The sequence below is a fragment of the Typopeltis vanoorti genome, chromosome 2 (assembly GCF_054136105.1).
Source record: "Typopeltis vanoorti isolate ZY-2024b chromosome 2, IOZ_Tvanoo_1.0, whole genome shotgun sequence".
NCBI lineage: Eukaryota > Metazoa > Arthropoda > Arachnida > Uropygi > Thelyphonidae > Typopeltis > Typopeltis vanoorti.
This window is the reverse complement of record NC_143550.1, coordinates 26,937,864-26,959,522: the sequence shown is the minus strand read 5'-3', so window position 1 is coordinate 26,959,522 and position 21,659 is coordinate 26,937,864. Positions and strand designations below refer to the sequence as shown.

Sequence of the window (21,659 nt, the reverse complement as noted above, 5' to 3'; positions counted from 1 at the left end):
AGGGCGAAGCTAGTGCGGTTATAAATGCGTAGAGCTTTCTCGGAAGTAAAACGGTGCTTCAATTTGACACAATTAGGGATCACTTTGTTATCCCGGCAGGCGTTTTAGGAACATCAGACGATTTATTTGCCTCGATATCTTCAACCTCAATTTGCCGTATTGACGGGCCTTTCGTGCGATTGCATCTCCGTGGATGATCATGATTCTAGTAGCAAGACTTATACATTGGTTAGACATAACTGGTAATTAGTTTACGGAATTAACAACGCATATAAAGTATATTAATTAAAGGTAACTTTAATGAATAACTTCTATATTTCGGCAACGTCACATTGCCATCTTCAGGAACATAAAGATATGGTATGTGCACTCAGGAACTAACACAAAGCAAATGAGGAAGAAAGCAAGAAACTAATATTGTTCCTAAAGTCCTAATGGTGCCCTCTTGCGGGCTAATTTGGTAGTCTTGGCAGGTGGGCTGAAGTTCTCATAATGAAAGTCTCCCAAATTTGGGGCAGTTTCATGCACCCAAATTTGTTGAGGTTAGGAACGTTTTTTAGAGCTGCTGAAGATTCTTTGAATAATCTTTCATATTTAAACTTGCTGCGATGAATTATTTTTGTTTTCTTCCAACGAATTTTATGGTGGGTATCTAAGGGAGACTTTCATTATGAGAACTTCAGCCCAACTGCCAAGACTACCAAATTAGCCCGCAAGAGGGCACCATTAGGACTTTAGGAACAATATTAGTTTCTTGCTTTCTTCCTCATTTGCTTTGTGTTAGTTCCTGAGTGCACATACCATATCTTTATGTTCCTGAAGATGGCAATGTGACGTTGCCGAAATATAGAAGTTATTCATTAAAGTTACCTTTAATTAATATACTTTATATGCGTTGTTAATTCCGTAAACTAATTACCAGTTATGTCTAACCAACGTATAAGTCTTGCTATTACCTGAACTCAGTAATCCAGATAGGGATGTATCAGGGCTTTATAAAAAGGAATAAGAATTTTCTTATCTCTACTTGTTAATGTGTTCTTTAATAGCCAGGTAATCTTATCCAGCTATCTTAGCAATATGTCCTCTAATCTACCACACACCTAAATCCCTACTTTTGTCTATTAGTTCCATTAGTTTGATATACAGCTTGTAATCTATTTATTCAAAATGCATAACATCTCCACATTGAACTGATATCCATTATCTTTTGCCCATATTGATAGCCTGTTTAAATCATCCTGCAAGCTATCCCGCATCACCTTGATTAACTATTACTCTATCTAATTTTGCATCATCAGCAAAAACTGAATATTTACTTTGAGGTTATTTCCTGTATCATTTATGTACTAATTAAACAGTAGTGGTCCCAGCACTGAATCTTGAGGGACAGGAAATCCTGTTTTTGTCTAGATTCTGCCTCTCCATATACCACTTTTTTTTTATATAGTGGAACCTCGTTTGTTGAACTTAATTCGTTCCCAAAGGCTGTTCGAAAACTGAAGCCATTTTCCCATAAGAATTAACGTAAAATGGATTAATCTGTTCCCGAACCCCAGATGATTGTTTATTTAAACCTTTACAACAGTACTTCATGCATAAGATCGTATACAAACATAATGAAAATGCTTAAAATCTTACATAAAAAGAATAAAATAAATAAAATAAAAATAAAAATTTAACTTCACTTCAACTATACATACTGAGGAGAGTCCCCTTCAATAAAAACATTATTTATTTTTTATTTTATTTTATTTATTTTTGGGTATGGTACATATCGTTGATTTCACCATACTGAACTGCATAGCAACATTTGAGGCACGAACGGCATTTTCATGTTTGGATATGATTTCGTTTTTTCATCTCTATCGTGGTTCTAACAACTTTTCTTTTCACTTTGCTGCTGTAACTATTCTTCTGTGGTTCTATGGTGGCTTAATTAATAATAATTTATGAAAACAATGTAAAGAAAATCAAGAAAACTCACTGCAAATTCGAGCAGGTGTCTGCACTGAATGAAGGCTGCCACGTAACTGTATATCTGTCCAGCAGCCACTCTCTTATCCACATAACCATTGTCATATCCATCCCCATTTGTTCTAATTTGCATAACAGCATTCATGTGGTGTTCTTTTCAAAATCCAGCAGAATCATTGTATAGTAATTTCCTCTATCCAACTCAGCCGTCACCTATTATAAAAAGTTTGTAAATTACTAAGGCATGACTGACCCTTCACAAAGCCATGTTGTCCCTCATGGAGCATCATATTCTTATCCACCCATTCCTGCATTCTCTTTTTGACTATTTTTCTACTACTTTTACCATCTTCCCTCCTGAGATATTGATTGGTCTATAATTTGCTACTGAAGTCTTAGAACCTTCCTTATGCAAGTGAATTATTTTGTCCTCTTTGAACTTTACCAGAACTGAGACTTAAAGAGCCTAGCCAGAAACATTTCCAGTTCTCTCTCATGTTCCCTCAAAACATGAGCTGATATCCCATCTAATCCCACAGCTTTATTTACATTGAGATTCTGCAGTATCCTAAGAACCTTCAATTCATCCACCTCTGTTCCTACAAGTCTTTTTCGCATATCTTACAGCATTAACCTCACTTATATGATCTACCCTTTCAAAGTTGTCACTCAGTAACTGAACTATTTTATCTGTTTCTGTAACCTCATGACTATCAGCATTCGTTAAGGTTATTCTTCTGTAGTCATTCTTCCTCTTACTTGCAATATAGCAAAAGAAATTTTTGGAATTCCTATTGGCCTGCTTGACTAGTTTCTTCTCATAATCTGATTTTGTCTTCCTTACCATACTGGTCACCTTTCTTGCCTGGGCATTGTACTGTTCATGAGTTTGCTGGACACCTTTCTTCTTATATACCCTTGACATCATTGTCTTCTTCTTCTGAAGCTCATGCTTCAACGATGTTATTCATCTGACTCCTACCTGATTAACTCTCCTTACCTTAGGTATACAACTCAATATAGCTTTCCCTAGAAGCCCCTTAACTGTTTTCATGCACTACTAACATCCTTCCCTTGTAGGGCTTTATGCCATGGCACAACTTCAAGCTCCCTCCTAAATTTGTCATAATCACCTGCCTTGTAGTTCCACACAACCCCTTCTTGGCAGAATATTCTTTGTTTTACAACCTCTCAAGTTAAGACTGCATGGTCACTCTCCCCAATGTGATGTGGTCACCTAGGTTATGGATAGCTCTTCTGATCCTGTGACCAGGTCCAGTACTCTTGCACCTGGGATCTCCCTCCATCACATGCTGTCTCAAGTAATTATCTCTCAAGTAGATATATAAATTCCATTTCCTTCCTACCATGTTTTTCTTCTTTCCAATCTATATCTCTAGTTAAAGTCCCCAGTCTATAGGGACGTCAATTATGAGCCTCCTATGTAATGCTGTATTTGTTGTCACAATATTGATCTTCTGTTGCCTGCCTCTACACGAAAAGTGGAATGATGTATTTTCTACCTTCACATCAGTTGTAAGCTAGACTCCAAATAAAAGTATCGTGTGCTTGTTTGTTTGTTTGTTTCTGGTATTCTTTTTTCCATGAAGTGACTTGAGAATTGAAAAAGAATCGGATTCATTTCAAAATATTGTGGATTTTTCACAACGATATCAGGCCAGGTGTTTCTCATGAAGTACAGGGAGAGGGTCTGGAAAGTTCTGATATAACCACACAAAAAGAACATACTAGTAGCATAAGAAGGTAACTTATGTTTTTATATTCTTATATCCTTGTATGTTCTTTCTTGTGGTTATATCAGTGTATTTCTGAAACATTTTTGCAAGAAATGTTTGGAAAATATTTTCGCAGTAGTTTTAAATATCTTTAATGCTAATATGGCTGCTTAGAAACCTTCAAAACATTTATTTACTTTTTTTTTTATATATTCATATATATATAGGGAGAATATACGTAAAATTGCAGATATTATTGTGAAAGTTGGACCCTTCCTAAAGCTGTATTCCTGGTATATCAGAGATTTTTCTAGTCTTAATACCACTTTAAATGAAGCATTCCGAAAGTACCCTGCATTTGGGCAGGTTGTGAAGGAATTTGAGGTATGTACATTTAATTTTAACAAGTAGAATCCAAATTACAAAAAAAAAATTCATTTGGTATAGTGCCTAATAGTATTTTGTGTTTGTTGGCATGTACAAAAAAAAAGTATTTTATCTTTTTTTTTTTTTTTTATAATTTCACCCACAAAAGGTGGTAAATTTACCCATAGCCCAGATGCATGGGCTAGATAATTCAGGAATCTGCTCGGTGAGACCAGATACAGGACTCTTTCAGCCACTTCAATCATCAAATAAGTAATTTGGTGATTTCTCACTAGACAGTGAAAATCATCTGCTATCTACATCACCTGCTAGTAATATAGTAGTGCTAGCCTTGGATATGAGATGAAGCAAGATTAAATACTTGCCTTTCTCTTTTACCCATTAGTGGATAATAAGGGAGAATATGCATTGCAAGATAGATTTTTTCATCCTTTTAGTATGATTAGTATTATTTCTGGACATCTATGGTCAGATAATTCATTACAGTAGTCCAAATGGTACCAATGCAATATCATCATCATCATAAAAATTAAATTTAAAAAAAGGGAAAAAATACCTGCAGACCACAGTACATATGCCTTTGCCTTGAAAATATTCATTCTTGGAGAAAGCATTACCACCCAATCCATTCTAGTAATGCATTCCAGTCATTCACCACTCTTCATGCAAAAAACCTCCTTTTCACATCCTTACTCATAAGACCATTATACATCTTCTAGGAATGACCTCTCATTCTCCCACTATCTGTTACCCTGTTCAGCATCTCACCTGTATCTGTCTTTCTGATAGGCTACTTTTATTAATTTGTATATATCAATCATATTGCATCTATGCTCAAGGAGGCAGAGTAGGTGATGGATCTGGAGATCCATCACCTACTCTGCCTCCTTGAGCATAGCTTCTCCTGCACAATTCCTCATTTCATCTTCTGTGGTCAGCATGCATGATTATGTCTCTTTGTTTCTTACTTCTATTATCAATTGATGTATCTACAGAATCAGTACCGATATCTGCAGTTATCTGAAATCGCTATTCCCAATTGAGGATTAACTGACAATTGAATGTCTCCTCTCAAATCTGAACTGTATCATCAATATACATATTAAAAAAGTGATCCCTGGACAGGACCCTGTGGTTGGTTACTCCATTTGTTACCTTTTTCCTTTTGAGGCATCCCCTTGCACTACTTCTTGGTGAAGGTGGGGATTCCTGATGGTACTGATCCTTTTCGTTCTTCCTCTTTTCTTTGCTTTTTTTTTCCTGTATTCTTTGGTCTACCCCAAGTCATTTTTACTATCCTTTCTTTCTGACCACCAGGATCCAACATCCTGCCACCATATTTGCTGTGCACTACGACCTGTGGACATCCACAGGTCGCACTGTGCAGCCCACAGGATCTCCTGGAGAACAACCACCATCCTCCACCATAGTAAATTAAAAAAAGAAATTCTGTTTTTAGAATCTGTGGCGGCACTCAGAAATCAACCGGATTTAAATAAATATGGTTGCATAAAACTTCCCAAAATTTGGGAAACATTAATTATCAGATATCCCACTTTAGATCCTAGGCCACCTGCAAATGCCCATAGAGGGCACACCACCTAGGTAGGACTTTAGTCACCCATGTGTTTCACTTAGTATTGTGTTGTATTTGAGTGTATGTTACAAGAGTTATTTCTAAATCCTGAAGATATTTCAGTGACTGAGACGAAATATTGGAAGCATTAAAATTAGTTAATTCTTCATTAATTCTTTCCTAGTGCTAAAAATATTCCATTAAACCTCTAATATGATGTCCTCACAGCACTTAATCCTCAACACATGTTGAGGCTTAAGTGCATTCAACAAGAGTGCACTTCGTTCGACAAACCTTGTTGTGCTCAAGTATTAGAATCCTCAAGATTTACCATGACCACTGACCTGAACTCTGATCTTCTACCTGTATCCCGATGAGGCAAGGACAACCTTGTAAACTTCAGTGCCCCCAATATTCATGCTTGTTGTATCTCTCAAGGAAGAGCTGAAATCTTTCCCCTTTACCTTCAGTAATACTCAGATATCCAAACATGATCAGATTTCTTTACCTGCAATCTGATCATCACCTGCAGTTCACTTTCCTGTTGCAACCACATTTCACCTATAGCTTCTGCAGCCAACAAAAAACTTGGTGTACTTTTTTGCACAAAACTACCTCACACCTTCACAGCTGCTAACTCTATACAAAGCCCAAATCCACCCAGCCATTGAATATTGCTTCCATATTTGGGGTGGAGCACTAAAATCCTCTCTAAGATTGCTCGAGTCTGTCCAGAAGAGGGCAGTCTGGCTCTCTCTCTCTCACATAACCCAGTTCAGTCTCTCTCTCACATGTTCAGTTTCTGCCTTGTGCCTCTTCTACAGATACTTCCATGGACAGTGCTCTGCTGATTTGAATTGCTATGATTATTCCTCCACTCTCCTTCAAAATCATTAAAACAAGAGCCACTTCTAACCAACACCCATTTACAGTCCATCTTGAAACTCACTGAACCAACTTTACTACCTCCTTCTTCATCCTATCTACTTCTGTCTTTTGGAACAGCCTCTCCGCCTTCCCCTAAAGATTACAACCCTCAGCTTTCAAGTAAAATGTGAACAGATGCCTCCTTTCTTCTATTCCTCTTGCCCACAAATGGTACTAATGTGCTATAGGTCTAGTGACTTTTTGTGTGTGGATCAGATATTTTAAAAAAAAAAAAAAAATCATGGCAGGCAGCAATAACAAACAAATTACATGACACTAAGTCTGAAATAAAGCACTGGCAGTCTAATTAACGTAGAAACAGAAAAGATAAGTTACATTTACTAGGATCTGCATAGGCGAGTCATTTTGCACATTCTTATTTACTGAAGGCTGATGACCTATCTATGTGTGAAAAATGCAATATTGATCTCACCATTTGTCATATTGTGGTGGAATGTCAACACCTCATATGAGAGAGAGAGAGAGAGAGAGAGAGGGGGAATGAAATTTTTACTTACCTGGCTATGTCATATTCATTCAGGCAGGTGTTATGACACTTGAACAAATTGCATGATATTTAACTTTCTACAAATAATTAATTCATGCAAGCACATTCAATTATTCTATATGTAGATACAGCATTACTTAAATTTTTAAACAGAACATATATTTTATCTCTTCATGGTTTTATTAATACTTTTTGTACTTCTGCAATCTATAGTGACCTTTTCTATCCTTGCACCAATAAACGTAAATCAACCACCTATAATCAGTCTCCCAACTGACTTTCCATTCCTATCCTATTCACTTTCAGCAGTACAGTGGTGCCTTGGTTAACGACAGTAATCCGTTCCAGGATTGCCGTCGTTATCAGCGCGATTTCCCCATAAGATTTAATTGAAAATCGATTAATTTGTTCCAGCTCCTCCCCACAACTATATTACATATTAAAAATGCAGATAAAACTCATTTAAAATGTCATAAAAATATGGTAAATATCATTTATTTATTATACAGTATATGTATTTGCTATAAAAAAATTAACATTGATAAAATGAATTGTTCATGAAAACAGTTTTTAAATTATCAATCTTCACCAGAAGGACAATTGGGCTCACTTCAGAGTTTTTTGACAAATGGACCTGTAAAAAAACATGTTTAGGGTTGTTTGCTTCTGTCTCTTTTTTAAAATGTTTCTGAAAAACTGCATGGACTTTTCGTTAAATAGATCTGCAGTTCTGATAACCTCAGATTTGTTTGGATTCCATTTCATAGCAACATTTTGAACTTCCTCCCACTTTGCCAAAACATTTTTGATTTCAGCAGTTGTAATTTGTTCTTTCTCTCCATCCTCATCTTCAGATGAAATTTCCATTTCCTTTTCTTCACATTGCTACTTGAAAAGTTCTTTTTCAAGTTTCTTGAAAAATAATTTTTCAGTTATCAGTTCTCAGTCATGCATCTCCAATAATTCTTCAACATCTTCTTCCTCTACTTCCAAGTTAAGATCATGAGCAGTTGCCACAATATCCTTTACCAATTTGTGTCCTTCACCTGAAGTTTCTTCATTACCAAAGAAAGACACAGTTTCCTCCATACTGCGTTTGAGACATTTCATTGTTACTTCTTGCCAAGCCTTTACAATTAGCCTAATTGCTATGACAATGTTGAATTCTTCCTTCCAAAATTTTCTTACATTGGTAGCCTCGCACATTTCAAAGCACCTGGTAAAAAGTGCCCTTGTGTAAAGTTTTTTAAAATTTGCAATTATCAGCTGATCCATAGGTTGAATCAGAGATGCGGTCTTGGGAGGAAGAAAAATCACCTTGATAAAATCTAATTCCTCTGGTAGCTCTTCTTGTATGCCCGTTGGATGGCCAGGCGCATTATCCAAAGTTAAAATGGCTTTTAGAGGCAGATTGTTTTTCTCAAGATAGGCTTTGACAGTTGGTCCAAACACTTCGTGAATCCGGTCTCTAAATTCTATTCTTGTGACCCAGGCTTTGCTGTTAGACTTCCACAAAACAAAACACCGAGATTGGATTTAGAGACATTGAACTTTTTGAATGCTTGGGGCTTCTCTGAGTGGTAGATTAACATTGGTTTTACTTTGCAGTCTCCACTTGCATTTGCTGCTAAAAGCAATGTTAACCTATCATTCATTGGTTTTCCCAGAAGTGTTTTTTCTTCTTTTGTGATAAATGTCCTGTTAGGCATTTTCTTCCAAAATAACGCAGTCTCATCACAATTGAAGACTTGTTGAGGTAGGTATTCTCCTTCTTCTAGAATTCTCATAAAGCTATTGACAAATTTATCTGCTGCAAATATATCCTCTCCGTGTCTGACCACACTATGAATTCCTGTTCTTTTTTTAAAGTTGTCAAACCAACCTCTGCTACCTTTTGAAATCATCATCATCTACCTCAGAACTTGATCCCGAAGTCTTCTTTTTCAAATCTTGATAAATCTGCTTAGCTTTCTGACAGATTGCATTTTGAGATGTAGTATCACCTGCCATTTCTCTTTCTTTGATCCAAATTAGTAATAGATTTTCCATTTGCTCAAAAAGAAGCCCTCTGACATTCAACCTTGAAGTTCCCTTAGCTACCATAAGTTCTTCTTTCTTAGCCAAAATGGTTGATATTGTAGAATGACTGGTTTCATATATTCGAGCTAGCTGCATAACTTTCACACCTTCATGATGTTGTGCTATTATTTCTTTCTTCTGTTCAATAGAGAAAATTTTTCTCTTTTTTTTCCCCTCACAAGCTTTCTTTTTCGGGACCCATTTTGTCACACGGTAAAAACATTTACTCTATAAAAAAAAAAAAGATATGCAAAATACGATATTATTACAAATTGTACAACACTAAGACAAGGGATACAAAGAACATATTGTCACCTGAAAATAAAAGTTCAAAAAAAAAAACTTTTTGAAATAAAAGTTAACAGTTAAATTCGAAATCTGCAATTTTTGACTTAGTGTATTTTGCTTGTAAGGTGACGATATTAGGTACAGCACTTACCGTAACATACATGGATTAGCAGCTTATAGATACAACGATTATTATACAGATGAGATTTGATTTTGCCTTTTGATGGCGAACAAACAGTGACATGCACCCGCTGATTTATGGTCTATATGAACCAACACATGAAGAATAAATGCTTAAATACTCATTTTTATCATAAAACGCATCTATAACCACAAATTTTAAAATATAGCACAGTACACTACAAGAAAAGAAACAATAAACGGAAAACGTAAACAGCTGGCTATGATGGGTCAAACATATCTGGGCTTCACAGCTATGCCGCGTGGCTGTTCTCTATTTACTTTCGACAGTGGCTTCCTGCGTGTGGCTGAGTGCGATTGGAAAAATTCTGGTTTTTTAGATCGGATAGAGGTTTACATAATCGAGAGTCGTTAACCAAGAGATTTTTTTCTTACAGCCACTCGTTATTAACCAAGTACGTCGTTATCTGAGGCAGTTGTTAACCAAGGCACCACTGTATTTTGTAATGTAGTGCTGTAACAGATGCTTTTCCAAAATCTACAAAAATACAGTATAAGCATTTCCTCTGTCCTATGTACTTGATACATTAGTATCAATATAAGTGTAATTGGATTACTGTGGCAGGCTCTCCCCTTAACAAATGCATGCTTCTGCTGGTGCTGTCCATTTGAGTGGGAAGCACATTATCTTGGCCATATCATTATGAAGAAGGGGGTTCCTCAAGGCTCTATCTTAAGCGTAATCCTCTTTGCTATTAAAATGAACTCAGTTACTGAACATCTTCCTCCCCATTTCATAAAAAGGCAATTTCCTTTTTATCAATTTCACAATTTACTCTCACTCCTGCAGTATGAGGGTCATTGAAAGACAACTTAACAAGCAGTTTGTTGTGTCTCATCATGGGTTCAGGTTATCTGCCGAAAAAAACTGTGTACACTTCTGCTAGAAATTCATTCTCCATCCTGAGTGTGACTTAAGAATGGGACAGACTATTATCCCTATAGTTCCAGATGCCAAGGTTTTGGAACTCATGTTTGATAGAAAGCTAACTTTCTTTACCTGCTTTCGTCATCTTCAGGATAAGTTCAAACAGCATTGAACATCCTCTGTACCCTATCCTCTATTGAATAGGATGCTGATTGATGTTCCTTATTCTGCATTTATCATACACTTGTATGTTCAAAACTTGATTATAGGTCCCAGGTTTATATTCTGCAAGTGAGATCATGCTCCAGTGGTTGGACCTGATCCTTCATCAAAGTATCTGATAAGCAACTGGTGCTTTTCACACATCATTCTTGCTAGGTTCTGCATAGGTCACAGTCATCTCACACATTTTTATTTACTGAGGACTGATGATCAACCTATGTGTAGGAAAAAAAAGCAACACCTGTCTTACCATTATTCATATCCTGGTGGTGTGCAAGCTATCCAAGTCTTCGTATGAGAGAGAAATTACAGTTTTACTTATTGACCAAGTCTTATATACTCAGCCAGATGTTATCAGACCCTGACAGATTGCATGATGTTTTTAGATTTTTACAAAACATTTATTTATTCAAAGACATTTGATTGTGGATTTGTTTATATATAAATACTGCATTGTAAATACTATAATTTTTACATACATTATCTTCTTGCAAATATTTATCTATCGATACCCTGTGTACTGTTGTAACCCATGTCCTGGTGCAGTATGACCTGCGCTGTCCTTGCACCATAAAATTTCAAATCAATCAATCAATCAATCAAACCTAATACTGTTTTCATTGGTATATAATGATAATAGCTTACTCCTTATTCCATTACTTTCCCACAGTTCCTATCCTATCTCACAAGACTTCACACGCCTCTTCTCTTAATAATCACCTCCCCAGCTTAACAGTGTCACACTCACTTAAATGCAGACTCATATCATCTCCAGGAAACTTCTCTTTCTACTTTCAAATTTATCCTATAGATTCTCAGGGTTCTCTTTGGTTATCATTACTGCTCTTTTCCTCAGTTCTCTGCTGTCATACTTTGTAACACACTCATAATTACTTTTCCTCTCATCATACCTTCCCACTGTATCTAAGAGCATGTTCAAATTCCCACCTCTAATAAGTTGGTTCCAAGTAAAGTAGTCAGTTGTTCTGCACATCTTCTCTCCACAGTCTCGCCCATTTTATATAGTCCTTTTTTCAAATATACCTTCACTGAGCCTCCGTAGCTCAGTCAGTATAGATGAAGCCCTTTGTTCGGAAAGACCTGGGTTCGATTCTCATCAGTGATGTGAGGAACCTTTATCTGGTCTTTTTGACTAAAGATGAGTTAGCTGGTTCCATACGAAGGCAGGGAGTTTTTTTTTGCCCAGAAACTTGGGTTTTTCATCCTCCAGAACAAGCAAACCGCCCCTATGAACACATGCTTCTGACAGACAGACATAGAACACCTCCAGGAATAACCAACCTATTCCATAGGATTTTGGTTCCAAGTACCTACACAGTAAAATGTGTAGGTTTACATGTGAGCATAAATCAGGATAGGATCCTCACTACTGGCTCTGTTTGAACATCCTTTACCATATAGATATCCAGATAGGGAAATCCTGGTGGTGTATACATGTATTGATGTTACAGTAAGTCCCCCTTCCCCATGGTCCAGGGACTCTATCCCTTCACCATGGAACTATGGCATTGCCTGCTATTGCACTGGCATGTCATTTGAAATAGCTCTTATTTCACTTCCAAGCTCAGTCATTGCTTGTCAGATACCAATGGGGGTTATCCTTGTGTGGATATGTGGTGGGTAGGCAGAGAGCTAACATAGAATCAAACTCCTTACTAAGTAAGAATTGTTAATCCTTTAAGGACTTCAAAAAGTTCTAACCCAGTTTGGAAACCATTGATGTATCAGCTGAAACATAGAAGGAACAGAAATGAAAACAGACTTATAGAAGCACATTATCATTTCTAATAATCTATTATACTGGTGAATATTTCCCAATTTCCAATTGGGAAATTTTCAAAAAAAAAAAAAAATGTTTGAAAATTTAAACTGTTTCCCAAAAACAAATTTCTCTAAAGAACAACTCATTCGTGCATCTATTGAGGGAAATACTACTTATGGTAATACACCACAAAGCATTTAATGCTTCTAGGTGAGCTGGTATGGATGCTTGGACATTGATTATTACTCAAGTTGATGTTCAGCAAAGAAGAACACATATCTAGAGATAATAATTGTGAACTAAATTTATTTAGCTTATAATTATTAAGCCAATATTTCACTTGGTCATCAAAGCATTTTCAGGAGCACAAAGAAATACTATTACTACTACTACTATGTGACACCTCCAAGGAGTCCAGGGACTCATCATGGGAGGGCACTCACTCCACTCCACCGCACATCTCGTCTCCCTCTACTACTCAATTCTCCTACTACATACAACTCACATCAGCGCCATCTACCACCCATCTCCACCATTAGCAGTATTTTTTGTCTGTAAATTGCACGTGTTCTGAAGGCTGATTTGCCTGTACATGGGATCAAAAACCCATGTTTCTGGAATTGAAAATCCTGCTACCTCCGTATAAGATCATCTGACTTGCCTTCAAATGAAAAAGAGCCCATATAAAGATTCCTCTCTCACAACATTGAGAATTGAATTTGGGCCTTTTCCAATCAAAGTGCTACAGTAGTGCTTACTAGTGCTACAGAGGCACTACTAAGCATGTGCACAAGTATACTAGCAGGAGTGCAGACGTAGACTGCATAGGAAAGTTGAGATCTACAATTCTAACTGTGCCCTCTATGGGTTTGGTGATGAAAGTTTTCTGATATGAAACCATTAGTTACTTCCAAAACAATTGCTAATTAACTTGTCATCAGTTCAACTCAAGCAAAAAAAACTCAAGGTGCCTTCGCTACAACTTTGCCCCAGCTCCAAGTAAGTTCCCAATCTTCAAATCTTGGCAAAAATAGAACTTTACATTTACAGCTTCTATCCCCCCCCCCCTCACATTTTTTTGCAATATCTAGCTAGATATGAGCAGCATTTTAAAATCTGCCAAAGCCTTTAAAAAAAAATCTTCCTGATGCAGAACTTATTGCACTTTTTTAAGGTTACACGAAAACTAGGATATCATAATCAGTAAAGTAGATAAGGGTAATGTTACAGTAATACATAATCACTCTGAATATGATTGCAAATGGTAACCTTACTCAGAGATTGATCTACTTAAGCCCTCACACCAAGGGATGAAATTCATTTCCCTTTAGATGAAATTCATCTAAAGACAATCACAAACATGCGTGTCCACAACAATATTCAAACTTGAGACTTGTTGGTTGGAGAGCAGCTACGCTAACCACTCGGCCAACCAAGCCAGCAAGTTAAGAGATTTTACCAGATTAATACACGATGAATTATAAAAAGAATGGATGTTAAGATGGAAAGAATGAGGGGCCATCTCTGGAAGTTGTATAAAGATGTAGTGAAAAGAAGGGTGTGAGGATTTTAACATGGGGAGTTGTTGGTGAATGGAATGCATTGCTGGAGTGCATTGTGAATGCAGGTAGTGTAAATAACTTCAAAGTTCATTATTATAAACATGTTGCTGGTTCATTTGGTTTCCCACAATGAGTATTGATTCCGTGGAGGTTACTGAAATAATAATATTTTTAATGACAGTTGTAGTCTTTATTTTGGGAGGAAGGTGGACTACTTCATTGAGAAGGCTGGTACAGAGAACAGCAGTAGATAAAATAAAAGATGAGTGAGTGGGTAAGTTTGGATTAGCATTTGAACAGCAAATGGATGTTGGGTGACTGTGGCTCTGGTTATTGTAGACGTAGAAGAAATGAGAGGTGTATGTTGGATGCTAGTTTTGTGCCACAATGCTGATAATCATCTATGAAATAATGGCTGGAAGGAATCTCTGAGATTGCCAGTAAGCAGAATAGGCCTTTTGAGATAGCTCAAGAACTTTTAGAGCGATTTCTGGTGCACCATCGCCAAATAGAACATCAGTATTCTACTGTTTGTTAGATTTGGACATTCTACAGAATTAGTATTTGGATGAGTGTAAAGGGAACCTTCATTTTGCATAGGAAATGCTAGACAAAATATATATGGGTGTGTTTTAGTAGCATTGAAAGGTGACATTATTGCCATCATCCCATAAAAGAATAGGATAGTGATGAGTGTTTAGTACATCTTGAAGGCTTGGGAAGTGTGAGTTTTAGTGTAGTTTGTCCATAGGGGGAAATGGCACATGCTATATGCTATAACATGCATCATTCTTCCTACCCATCAGCAAATGTCTATTCTCCCCCCATCCAGTCTCATCCTTGTAACTTATGCACCAAAATTGTGCCAACTGGGATGACCTTCAGAATTTTATGCTCTTTTCTATGGTTAGAGTACCATTTTTTATCTCTTGGTCCAAATAATCTTCACTAGGAAGATGGCCTTCAATACCCATGCCACTGAAAACTCATAATCCTTATCCAAGCTCTGGTTCTCTAAAAAATGTGCCTGTACAGTCCATGATAAAAATGCAACATATGTTAAGTGGCTTAAATCAAAAACTTCAGCAACTCATTCAACTTGCACTATAGCCTCAAACAAGTCTTTAAAAAAAAGTTGTCAATTTTAGTAATTATTATTATTATTGAAATAGTGAATAAGTAGTACAAATGAAAATATAATACAATAGATACAGCAAGTATTTAAAACAGTACAAGTGATAATAATAGATTAGTAAAAAGAATACTATACATTATAAAATATTTATGAGGTAGGTAGGTAGGTTCCAAAAGTTTCTGGCATGACATACAAAATTTGTGCAAATTTTAAAATGCTGTGCATGACACATCGCACCATCTATGGAGAGGTTAGTGAGTTTCAACTCTCTACCTGCATCATTCAGTTGGAGGCACTCATTTGACTAACACATGGCATGCTAAGTGGATGTAATGTTAAAAATTGAGTACCACATTGTGATAAAGTTTTTCACCAAAGAAGGACTTTCTTCAAGTGTTATCGAACAGCGATTGGCTGGTGTTTATGGGGAAACTTCTCCTTCATATTCCACTGTGAAGGAATGGGCTAAATAGTTTTGTCTAGGAAGAGAGCATTGAAGATGACACTCGTAATGGTCGGGCTGTGGAACTGATGACTGAGGGATATGTTTCTCTTGTTGAGAGGAGCTACTCATTGACAGACAGCTGAAGCTTAAAGAAATCTCAGCAAGATTGAAACTTTTTATATCAATCATCTTTTACATCATTCATGAGTAGCTTCACATGACAAAGGTCCATGCAAGATGCCCTGATGTCTCTCTTCAATTCAGACGGAGCATCATGTGGCATTTTCCTGCAAGTTTTTAGAGCTTTGCCAAGGGAATCAGAGAGAAGTGCTGGAATCCATTGTCACTGAGGATGAAACCATGGTCTTTTATTATGATCCTCTTTCCAAATGGGAATCTGTGGAGTGGTGTAAACTTTTTCACAGCTGAGAAAAGCCAAGGTCACTCAGTCCACCAAGAAGATCGTGGCAACAATCTTTTGGGATTTCCAGGGAATTCTCTAGATTGACTTCAAAGAGGAAGAAATACCACCGATGAATGCAGAAAATTATGCTTCACTCAGCTGCATGATGCCATAAAAGAGAAGAGACGAGGAATACTATCATGGTGTTCGCCTGCTTCATGAGAATGCTCCAGTCCATACAGCTATTGTTGTGAAGGCCGCAGTGAAGGACTTTGGTTTGCAGGAGATTGAACACCCACCTTACAGCCCAGATCTATCACCCAGTGATTGACCTCTTCTCAAAACTCAAGAAAGACCTTCGAGGAAAAGAATTTACAGATGACAATAAGGTGAAAGATGCAGTTTTAGGCCATTTTGCAGACAAAAGTACAGACTATTTTTTTCAAGGGCATAGAAACGTTAATTCAAAGACATGAAAATTGTGTTGAATTGAAGGGAGATTATGTTGAAAAGTGACACCCCCCCCCCTTGTGTGTGTGTGTGTGTGTGTGTGTGTGTGTGTGTGTGTGTGTGTGTGTGTGACTGTATCTATGAGGGCACACGAATACATGCAGAAAATATTATTTTTATGGCCATTTAGCCTATTTTTGTCATCATAAAATCATAAAATTATGATGCCATTGGCTTTTTACTCAATTTTTAGGGCATTACTGATGTTTTATAGACCGATATATGAAGAATATATAGGAAGGATAATTGAGACATAACCTTTTGTAGGATGTTGCTGATTGTTTCCTTATTCAGTGGCATATGGCGATATACATGTTGAAGTATGACTGAAAGGAAGAGGGGTTGGAAATGTGGGGATAGAGAGATGTGGAAGAATTATTGGTGAGGCAAGAGATATGTGAACTTTTAAAAACCTGTTTTTTAAATTGGTTTTGGCAGAGAATTTTTTAGGAGGGAGGTGAAAGATAGAAATTTTTTGGGGAAGGAGAAGGATATGATGGGATAGCATCAGGGGTAGGAGTAACGGAGTGTGAGCCATTTTGACAGCATGTCATCTTCGCAGCTCATGTGGGAAGCATACAGGAAATAATTGAAACATAATATATAACATTTAGAGTGATTTTCTATGCTTAAAATAAATGTTAACATTATTCAGTCTTACAAGGTAGTCTCTCAATCTATTTTTTTAAAAGTGTATCCTGATACTGCAGAATTTATTGCATTAGGCAACTTATTGTAGCTAAGTGCTCATGTGAAAAATTTCTTTGTTTGCCTTGGGAACTACTGGCAAGTTTTGTCCACAGTGTAAACCATAACAAACTTCATAAAAATGAAATGAAGGAAGCTTGCCTCCTGTTTAATTAGCATTCAATCCTTCTCATCTGGCTAAGGCTGTTGGACATAACTTCTGCCCTTTAAGGATAAGGTAGACCTCGTGGCATCATTTTTTCCTAGCTTTTGTTTAGATAACCAAGACAAATCATCTCAAGCACTTACCACAAACTGTCCATTGCATGCCTCCTGTTAAGTTCATTAGGAAAATCCTGATTAATCTTGCTGCTAATAAGGTTCCTGGTCCAGAGGATATTCCTGAAGTTGTGCTCAAAACTTGTGTTACAGAATTAACACCTATCCTATATTGTTTTCTAAGCTGTCATATTCATCTGGAATATCCAAACAGCATGGAAGCAAGCCTTTTATCCGACTTGTACCTAAAAAGGGAGATGAACATCAGACATTAAACTGTTGTCTCATTGCTCACAGTTCTGTACCCTCAAGTGATGGAGGTGGTCATCAACAACCAGCTTCTGAATTTACTACCTGAAGATCCATCAGTTAATGAGTAATCACCAATTTGATGATTCTCATTCTACAGCAGATCTCCTCACTAACCTTTCTTACCTTTGGACATAGGGCATGAAAAGATATGGAGCTGTCTATGTAATTGCTCTTGATATTTATAATAAATAAATAAAATACACACACACACAGGGCTTAAAAATTTGCTCCTTGACAATGAAGAATTTTTTTTTTTTTTGCTCAACTATTTGAACAAATAGTTGATGAGTAAAAAAAAATTCTTCATCGTCAAGGAGCAAATTTTTAAGCCCTGTGTGTGTGTGTGTGTGTGTGTGTGTGTGTGTGTGTGTGTATTTATTTAGTAATGATCCCATACATGAAAGGTAACAAGACCATAACATAACAGTGCCACGTGTGCATAAGTGATAAAGAAGTAATCTGATGTTTCTTAAAGAGTTGGGAGATTACACTCAGTGGAAAAAACAGTATGGGAGAGACTGTTCTAAAGAACAGGGCTGGATGGAATGAAGGAAGATGAAGAGGATTTTTTACTGAAGAAGAAATAAGCTAATAGTAGACAGTGACTGTTAGCTTATTTCCTTTTCAGTAATGAAATATGCAGAATTTTTCGTGTTAATAGTGGATATTAAAACTTGAAACATTGAAAAATAAGTATTTATTTTTCCAAAATATTTCTTTATATTGATTCTAACCTAAATGTTTTTATTGTTTTCTGAGTTGCTCTTTTCTATGACATCACTGGCCCTGTCTGGACAAATAAGAATTCAAAAATGCACTAATGTAGTTATATGTATAGACCAAGTTTTATTATTATTGTTGTTGCTGAGAGTTTTAATAATATTGGATGTTTTTCTGGTTTGTTTATAATGACAGAAAAGAAAGTGTTTGGTTTTTTCTATAAATGTTATTAAAAAAGGCATATAAGTATCAGAAGTGAAAATGTATTAAAAAATAGTATCGTTAATAAAAAAAAAAAATTACTGTTGGGCTTGTATCAGTTATTGAAATGTATGAAATGTTTTTAATGCTTTCTGCATTTTTAAACATGTCTATGATATATTATGAGATCCTGTTAGAGTACACCCAGGCTGACATATTAGGGCTTTTAAAAAAAAAAAAAAAAAAAAAAAAAAAAAAAAAAAAAAAACTGTAGACCATACAAAGTTAAACATTACAAATCATGGAGCAATAACTAACAAGTATCAAAACAACCATATAGCTGTAGCAATTGAACATAATGAAAGAATGGACAGCTGAAGATCCCAAAATAATACTCCAATGCCACCTATTTGGAGGACATTGAAATCATCAACCAATCAGAATTCACCAAGGAAAAAATCAAATGGAATCAGAACAAGCTATTGAGCCTAAATCCTTGAAAATATGACTACATTGATATATGTATACACACGTGCTGCTTGGAAAGAAGTCAGTGGACCCCCCCCATAGGCAAGGTACATTGTGTCATGTAATGCGTCACATGGTTGTAGCTAGTGTAAATTGGAGAAATGTACTGGACCAACTGTGTCAAGGTGAAATGACTGTGAGAAAGAAACTGGCAAGGGTTTAAAGAGGCATTGTGATAAGATGCCATGTTGCAGCCCTATCTCTTTGACAAATTGGGCCATCCCAGATCAACAGTCAGTGGTACCATACCAAGATGAAAGTGCAGGGAGTCAATTGCAACTGTTGCCTGCTGTGGATTACCCATTACATTCACTGAATATGACCATAGGGTGCTACAAAGGATAATATGTAAAAAACTGGCATTGACTGGAACACAAATCTGCACAAAAACATTCAGAACCATGGCTCACAACATGGGTTTCCATAGTAGGACTGCAATATGCATGCCCCTATTACCCGACCCAACATGCAGTGTTGTTTTTAGTGGTGCAAAGAGCAGGTACAGTGGGATGTGAAAGCTTGAAAAGAGCTGTGTTATGGAGTGACAAATCAAGCTACACCCTCTACAAAGCAGACAGGTGTGGGTGTGGCTGATGTTCAGTGAACATCTCTTACCATAGTGCATAACCCTAACAATGAAAAATGGAGGTGGCAATATGATGGTATGGTCCTGTTTTTTCTTGTTTGCTCTCGGACTTTTGTTTTTGCCGTCACAAACATTGAACTCTGAGAGGTATCCGAACATTCTGGACAATGCAATGCTTCCTACTTTGTGGCATTTCTACTGAACTGACTATTGTCTCTTTCAGCAAGACAATGCAGTGTCCTAAAGCTGCTGCTGCAACTGTGTGGTTTGTGGACATGAATGTTGCCACACTTGACTGGCCTCCACAGCCCTGATTTCAACCCTATTGAACATATGTAGGATGAACTGGAACATTGTATGATGTCAAGGGGCATCTGCTCCACAACTCCAGGACCTCATTACATTCCTACAAGAAGAATGGTCCAAATTTCCCATTGATCACTACCGTGTGTTTATGGAACGTATGCCCTGTAAGCTTGCTGCAGAAATTGCAGTGAAAGGACATCCTACATCTTATTAAGGTGAGCATCATGGTTGTTTGTTCCTAACACTATGGTGTCCGTTGACTTCTTTCCAAGCTCTGTGTGTGCGTGTGTGTGCGGGGGGGGGGGTGATACCCTTCAAGGGCATGTTAAACCTACTTATACTCATGACATGTATAATGCTATGCATTAAGGGAAGGGCCACTACCCAGACAGGTTTCGACCTTTATTAGGGTCTCTTCAGTGGGAGCCAGACCCAGAGGTTGTGATACAAGGTGGAAGCAATGGAGAAGTCATATTTACCTATAAGAGTTGCCAAAAGGTGTCTCACCTTATTATTAAATTACTCTGGATTTAGAGAAAGATGTTGGAAGTTTTTTCCCACTTGGTTGGACTATAATAAATTTAGTTTAATCCTTTATCCAAGTGTAAGCAAACAATGTTTGCGCCTGAAATATCTTCAGGACTGAAGCAACTCATGGTAAAGGTAGACCAAGCCCTCATCACTCCTGTCCTAGTATCTCCCATAATACAAAACACATCTCCTTGCAGACATATAATGCTATGCATTAAGGGAAGGGCCACTACCCAGACCATATAGGTAAATGACTTCTCCATTGCTTCCATCTTGGTATCACCACCTCTGGGTCTGGCTCCCACTGATGAGACCTCAATAAAGGTCAAAACCGGTTTGGGTAGGGGCCCTTCCCTCAAGGCATAGCATTATACATGTCCGCAAGGAGATGTGCTTTGCATTATGGGAGATACTAAGACAAGGAGTGATGAGAGCTTGGTTCACCTTCACCATGAGTTGCCTCAGTCCTGAAGATACTTCGGGTGCAAACTTTGTTTTCTTACACTTGAATAAAGGATTAAACTAAATTTATTATAGTTTAACCAAGTGGGGAAAAACTTCCCACTTCCATAGAAGCCACTAGCATATGTGGCAAAATTATTCAGTTTAACTATCTGTATTATCATGACCTATTAAATCCAGTGTCAGTTATCATTTGTTAATCTGGCATTAGTAAGGTGGGGTGTCACAGATCCCAAAAATTTAAATTGACTATAACTTTTTAATAACGCATGGCAGTCAGTCATGCCTCGGTATAGCTCCCGTAACCCGCTACTCGATGCCATAGACGACAGATTGTTGCACGCAAGCAACTTTAGTATGCAGAGGTGTAAAGTGTGCTGGAGTCACCTTACCAAAAGTGTGACTATATTTACTTCCGAAATGTAAGGTGTTTTCATGTA

The 21,659-nt window shown here is 37.1% G+C and overlaps 1 protein-coding gene across 3 annotated transcripts in view; it reads left to right on the top strand.

Moving 5' to 3' along the window:
- Positions 1-21,659, top strand: part of LOC150108891 (uncharacterized) — a 461,422-nt gene that overhangs the window by 235,317 nt on the left and 204,446 nt on the right. For all 3 annotated transcript variants that reach the window (XM_090410738.1, XM_090410720.1, XM_090410728.1), the window contains one exon: positions 3,941-4,097. In XM_090410738.1, coding sequence (XP_090266864.1) covers positions 3,941-4,097 — 157 coding nt within the window. The remainder of the gene's footprint in view (positions 1-3,940; positions 4,098-21,659) is intronic.